The sequence below is a fragment of the Acromyrmex echinatior genome, chromosome 12, assembly GCF_024713525.1.
Source record: "Acromyrmex echinatior isolate Ae372 chromosome 12, ASM2471352v2, whole genome shotgun sequence".
In the NCBI taxonomy this organism is placed as follows: domain Eukaryota; kingdom Metazoa; phylum Arthropoda; class Insecta; order Hymenoptera; family Formicidae; genus Acromyrmex; species Acromyrmex echinatior.
In genome coordinates this window covers 3,994,441-4,001,125 of record NC_141863.1, presented here as the reverse complement: position 1 = coordinate 4,001,125, position 6,685 = coordinate 3,994,441, and the positions used below count along the sequence as shown (strand labels likewise).

The 6,685-nt window shown below is 30.8% G+C and overlaps 2 protein-coding genes across 6 annotated transcripts; one reads left to right on the top strand and one right to left on the bottom strand.

Annotated features, from left to right (window-relative positions):
* Positions 1–216: 216 nt before the first annotated feature.
* On the top strand, positions 217–2,046 carry LOC147907747 (uncharacterized). Its single transcript, XM_087411625.1, has 3 exons — positions 217–413; positions 663–1,050; positions 1,341–2,046. The coding sequence occupies exons 1-2, from the start codon at positions 378–380 to the stop codon at positions 1,047–1,049; spliced, it is 423 nt and encodes a 140-aa protein (XP_087267751.1). The 5' UTR covers positions 217–377; the 3' UTR covers position 1,050; positions 1,341–2,046.
* fln (flightin) lies at positions 1,993–4,948 on the bottom strand. 5 transcript variants are annotated; one of them, XM_087411627.1, is made up of 3 exons: positions 4,559–4,948; positions 3,088–3,345; positions 1,993–2,462 (listed from the first exon to the last, which is right to left on the bottom strand). In XM_087411627.1, exons 2-3 carry the CDS (start codon positions 3,294–3,296, stop codon positions 2,219–2,221), a joined length of 453 nt encoding a protein of 150 aa, XP_087267753.1. In that variant the 5' UTR covers positions 3,297–3,345; positions 4,559–4,948; the 3' UTR covers positions 1,993–2,218. The 5 variants fall into 5 exon arrangements, with proteins under 5 accessions (XP_087267753.1, XP_087267754.1, XP_087267752.1 ...); XM_087411628.1 differs by having other exon boundaries at positions 4,572–4,947; XM_087411626.1 differs by having other exon boundaries at positions 4,373–4,946.
* Positions 4,949–6,685: the final 1,737 nt, after the last annotated feature.

Below are 6,685 nucleotides of genomic sequence, written 5' to 3'. Positions count from 1 at the left end.
CAGTATATATTCTTTTATAAGACAATAACGATATGCTTTAGATTTAAATATATCTAATTTGTTATTAAATATAAATGGCTATATAATACAAGTAATTTTGAATTATTATAAATGCATTGTTACTTGTTTTTATTATTTTGTATTGCACAAAAAAATTAAATTAATATTAATAACTTACAATTAATAATAACTAACACAATCTCACTAATATTTTAGGTTCTCGTAACTTGTCGGGAAATCGTGATGATTTCTACGACGAGTTGGACTTTTTACTTGACGGACGTGGTCGGCCCATTCAGGAAGATCCTTACGAAGACGATTTCGTGATTACTCATAGACGTTTCAAAGAACGTGCGGCCGCTGCGTTTGAGGAGGATATGGCGGAGTTGAGACGCAAGCGACGAGACATGCAGGTTAAATTAAACGCAAGAATGAGTCAATAATTGCAGAATATTAAGAATCAAATCCAATTAAAAAAAAAAGCTATTAATAAAACATATTGTAAATGATTAATTTATTATAATTTAAGTTATATATCAAAATTATATAAATTACAAATGCACTTTATAATTCGCACATAATTTGGACGTAATTCAGTCGAATAAAATCTCCATATTAGCTGTTCTTGCGAATGTTTTTGTCGTATCTGACACTTGTTGCAGGATCGCATCTTCGATGTGATCGATCTGAACGCCGAGATAGAGAAGGCCAAGAGTACTCTGGAGGCTGCCGACATTGTGTTCCAGCGACACGCGACAAAGTTCGACAACCAGGGCGACGACGAGCAAACGATGTCATTGTCGCAGAAATTCGACAGACCGCGCAAGATCGCAAATGTTGAACTGGAGAAGCCCAAGACCTTTCTATTGAAATTGCCCAAGATGCCGGTCGATGAGCCGGAAACTGCTCAGCCCTCCGTTCCGGCAGGAAGACAATATAGGATCAACTCATTAATTGATACAAACGAGATTGGTGATCCACGAGAAGTTCTCGCGATGCAGCCGATGAAGCGAAAATTTTTGAAGAGAAAGAAAAGCGTCTCGTTTTAAGGTTCGAAAAAGCTTATCTGGCCAATGTTACTACGATGTGTGCAAATCTATTGATATACTTCAAAGATTTTTTAATTTAGAGAATTTTTTTTCTAGAATATTAGATTACCTGTGTAATTAATGATTAAATTAAAATTTTGTCTCGTCAAATCTAAATTATTTGAAAATTAAAATAGAACGAAGAATGTACTTTTACTATAGATCACATTTCTTAGTATTAATTCCTGAAAATAATTCTTTATTTTTAATCGGTTTTTCATTCGAAAAATGATGACTGATATTTTTTTATAGGACAAATCTACAGATTAATAAATCTTGAGATTAATAAAAAAATATGTCTTTAATATATTTTCTAAAGTCTAGATTGTCTAGATCTAGTATATTCGGCTTTTCATCAACGTTATCACAAAGCCGCATCTGAAATTCCGAAAATATTTTTAATAATTAAGTTCTTATTCTTAACATTTTGCTTATAATTATTAATACATAGTTATTAATTTTGTTCATTTACCTTTTTGGTTATTCTTCTTTTATTTCTTAAAATATACAGTGATATTCTTTGCAAACAGATTATCACTTATATATTTTAATAGAGAAATAGTTTACGTGTATTTATAATAAATATTAAGTATAATATTAAATAACCAATCCTTTCCTTTTCCTCAATACTTCTTTACAAATAAAAATTAAATTAAATTATTAATTATTTAATAAATGATTAAATATTGATTAAAAAAGAAAACACATGTTAATACATGTCATGCAAATATACGATCTATTCGAAAAGTTTTTGAACTATTAAAATAATGTTTAAAAATAAAGCTATATAATGCTAATCTTTAATGATACATATGCCAAGTAAGTGTACAAACATATATTATTTTAACTGCAATGATGTTGATCGGACGTTGCATTGGTGATTTTATCCAAACTGCCAATCATATTTGAATTACAATATTATTTATCTCACTAGTTTATACAAAACACCTAATAAAAATTATCTAGTTGCAAACAAGAAATACAATAGAGACAATTAGAAAGACATACGTCAAAAAGTAAATATTGATGAAGATCTTGAGAGATTGTGTATACGTGAACGGATATGTGAAATTTCATTTTCTTGTCTTTGATAGTTGTCTTTTGATTGCTTTTAACAGCGGTCTGCGAATTCACAGAATCTTCTGGTATTTCAGACTATAGTAAGCACGAGTATGATAACTGTAGTGTCTGCCTGTGAATGTCATATTAGTCATGTATTTCATGTCGGCCGATCGCTTGAAGCTCTTGTCCATATTCTTTTGATCGTAGGTCCTTATAGCTCTTTCTGCCCACTCTTGAGCCCTGGGTGGCTCGCGGTATATACCTTTCTGCCTCGAATTAAGATAATCGATCACGTCATCGTAATAGTTCTTCCTGTAGAAAGATCATTCCGAGATTGAGAAATAATTTCGAGATTACAAACAATCTTTGTTCATTATCGTGAGTTCAATATTTTATAACGTAATTTCACAATTATAAATTTATAATGCTTTGTTATATGGAAAATTTGTATTAAATTAAATTTAACACATTTTACGTATCTCAAACGAGCCACTCAAATTTGTGTTTATTTCACACAAAATAAATATATTAAAAGATAAAGATTATTTAAGAAGTTAAAACACAAACAAAAATAATACTGACACAGTTTATAAACAAAGCATATCTTTCCGAGATTGAAAAATTAACCTTTTGTAATATGTGTTAAATTAATATATATTTTATTCAATCATTTTAAAATTTACGTTTTAAAACATATTATTTCTATGTTATTTATTTATCTATTTAGACAGTCTTCTGCTCTCAAGATATTTAAAATAAAATTATTTAAACTAAAGTTCGGTTTAAGCTATTTTGATAAACAAAAAAATTTCTTCCGCGAAAGATTGCATACTATTTTTTAACGATCTGATTAATTTTATAACCTCTATATTTTTTATACAATTGTATTAATCATGCAATTAAAAAACTTAGATTCTTATGTATCTTCGCATCTTACCTATAATCATAAAGATACGCGTAATTAAGAAACAGTGGTCGAACCCAGTGGTGATTGTAATGTGGCGGCTCAAGCTTTAACAATTTCAAGACAGGTTTCTCGGCAGCAGCTGCACCCTCAACGGGCGCACCTTCCGTCGCACCCTCGGCACCCGCTTCCGGAGCAGGTTCCTCAATGTCCCACGGTGCAGATTCTTCATCCGTCCACATTATAATCTCGTTATATTATATATAATATGTACTCACTTTGATAATGAACCTGCAAACAATTACGTGTTGCGTCACTATTAATTGTAATTATTAAATTACGGATCCAATTTATATCAATTCGTTGAGTTAAAAATAACATTTGATTATTTTTCATTTTCATGTGTATTAAAATGTATTATTTATTATTTTAATACAAAACAATGATTAAAAGAATGGTCATCTAATCGACTTCTTTTTACGCAAGTTGAATTGCTCACAATTTAGTTTCAAAATAAATTAACATATACACTTAGTAAATAATAACTATATTTGAATCAAATTTGATACATTTCTTCAGTTAAAGTGTCTAACTTTATTGTTTTACAATTAATTAAAATAACAATATATCGAGTAGAAGCAGAGGCGACCTATAGGAATAATTAAAAAATGACTTGACTTGAATAAAATTTGACATTACGAATTTAAATTGGTAATTAAAAAGCTTGATAATTGAAAAGTCCTTCATTTTCTTTTATCTATTTCATATCCATTTTCTTTTTAATTTATAACATTAATTTATTTTTTGCAACGCTTCCGTTACTTTCTTAAACCGCGAGAGCCTAATCAAACGTTAATTTAATTTTCGATAGGATTTATTTAGCCGATTGAATATATACATCGTGTAAAGAAATGGGTCATCACAAGACACAACAAACCATTTGGCTGAGGTATCAATTGACTTGAGATATTTGTGGCGAAACGAAATGCCATACCAAGCTATGCTCAAACGTCTTGATGGCTTATATAAAATACCCATTCAATTACATTGTGCATCAAGAAATAGGACAGTGTGAAATAATCACGATTTTATTGCATCTTGATGGGATTATAATTTCTTTTAGCAGATGTAAGAGATTATAAACGACCAACACTGTTAAATTTGTGATGTAAAATTATACATGATTTTGTGTCATTTTTAATCATTCCAGGAAATCACTGCTCCTATTTAATATGTCACTTAATTAAAATAATAAAATTAAATAATTTAACTCACACAAGAGATATACCTATTAAATTGACTTATTAAAGTTGATTACCTATTATTTATAAAATACGTATGTCAAATGGACATTTGTTCTAAAACTAAACAATTTAACACTAGGAATGGGTTGATGAGACACGGTTGTGGCTTTCTTATTCACATGGTTTGTTAAAATAATATATTTTGACACATGGAAGTAGAAACTAACGAAACGTTATTTAACTCAAAGAATTAGTTTAACTGTAATATTTAACAATGAATGACGTAAAGTCGAAAATCTCGTGTTCAAAGCAGACAATCTGTAAAAAATCTAGAGAGGCCGATATTGCTGATTTCACTACACAAGTTCTATAAAAGCACGAATAACGAAAGGAAATCTCTCGACTTCACTGTGAAAATTATTGTTCATTGTTCTCCACCGATGACGCAGCTTCCGAGGGCGCGATGTAGTACCTTCTTTGATTTCACTCGCGCGTACTGCAAAAAAAAAATGCCCGGCCCTTCTACACGTCGCGGGCTCGTCTCGTCACTCCCTGTGGACCCTGTCTTGTTTCGCTTTTATTTTAGCAACATCTTCTGCACCCCGCTCGTCCCTTCGAAGGTGTGTTCTTGCTGCAATGAGGAGGGGATGATTTGGCACGCAATCGGCGACAATTAATTAGCGTTGCGACAATTTCTCTCTCTATCTCTCTCTTTCTTAACTTGTGTGTATATGTACACGCACATGCGGCAATTAGCTCACAATATAATCGCGCGCCTCGACACTTGTCCTCGCGCCACTTCATGAACACGCTTATTGACATTGAAAAGCAAAGATGACACCTTTAGCCAAGGGAATGAGAACGCCAGGCATATCGGAATCGAGTATATACGACTAAGTAAAATTAAAGTTATAAATGAAGCATATTTTATATGAAATAAAATTATAATGTCATAGAAGGTATCCTCATTGCTTTAATTAATTAATTAATTGTCTGTCATGAGCTACATTTCGTCGCTCTTGTTCAATTGATCGATTTTATGTAACGTCATAAAACCTTGAATGTATACGAGAGTTTATTGTTCAACACGTGGTTAATTATTGCTATTTATAAGCGAATTACTGTGGTCCAATTAAAGGTCTGTGCATGGAATGTTACGTTATAATTATTCGGTAACAACATTGACACCATACCCTGGTTTACTTACTATAAATCATGCGAATTGTAACAGAATGAAACAATTAGATGCATGCGAACATGAGATGTATTATTGCGACAATACAGTACCTGGATAAATTTAATGTTTTATATGAAAATGTGTAGATACAATTTAAGGAAATTTCTTATAAAATTATTTATTTTATTACAACTATCCTAAACATATTATTGCATAGAAGGTAAAATTTTAAATATTATACTTTTAGACATTTGTGACGAGTTTGAGGAATTCATTAAAATCGTCAAGTTAAATAAAGAATTATTTAAATAATTATTTAAATGATAAATAAATTATTATTCAATTATTTCTTAATTACATTGTAATTTAAGAATAACGGATATATATTTTATTTGGTTATACAATATTTGTGATAAAGAGTAGAGAGAATTGAAATAGGTGTCTTCGACAGCTTCGAAATATCGTCAAAGTTATCCGAAGAATATGAGTCATCAAGAAGTAACAAGCACATTGGAGTTCGGGAACGCCAGCGATTTTTCTCTTCCACTCGTTCAGTCCTTCTCGACTTCATCTGTCTTTCTCGTCTTTACTTAAAGCGAGAAGAATAGAGCGAGTTAAGGAGAAAAATCGCTGATATCCCAGTCAGAAATGACAATGGAATCGACATCGAATCGATGTCAATTCGATTCCATTATCATTTCTGACTAGGTACCCAACAAATGAAAATATGGATTGAAATGAATTGAAATGGATTCAGATTTTCAGAAATATTGATTCACGAATGTTAAAATGAATGCTTTTCAATCCTGAATGCATTTTTATTCATTTATAGGAATTGAATGCATGGCATATCTCTATGCCTTTCAATTTAAAAATAATATTAACTTTTTCTGTACATAACACACACATTGTGAATACTGTTCAATTCAAAATTTTAAATAGGAAATGCAGTTTTTCAATCCAATTGAATCTTATTGAATCCAATTGAATCCAATTAAATCCAAAAAAAAGTATTCGCTATTTTTTTTTTAAATTCGGATAGAAAAAAATTTCAATCCATTTTAATTCATTCTCGTTTTTGCTGGGTATATCCAGATCCCAATATACATTATTATACGTTTACACAGCTCGATTTACGTCGAAGTTGTGACATCAATTTTATGAAAATGGCCAGTTACAGTCCCATTCTTAAAAGGAACAGCTATGATTG

Coding starts and splice junctions, on each gene's coding strand:
- LOC147907747 (XM_087411625.1), top strand. CDS start 378: ATGGCGGAGTTGAGACGCAAGCGACGAGACATGCAG. Junction 414..662: donor GCAAGCGACGAGACATGCAG/GTTAAATTAAAC, acceptor CACTTGTTGCAG/GATCGCATCTTCGATGTGAT.
- fln (XM_087411627.1), bottom strand. CDS start 3,296: ATGTGGACGGATGAAGAATCTGCACCGTGGGACATTGAGGAACCTGCT. Junction 2,463..3,087: donor GCGTATCTTTATGATTATAG/GTAAGATGCGAA, acceptor ATCTTTCTACAG/GAAGAACTATTACGATGACG.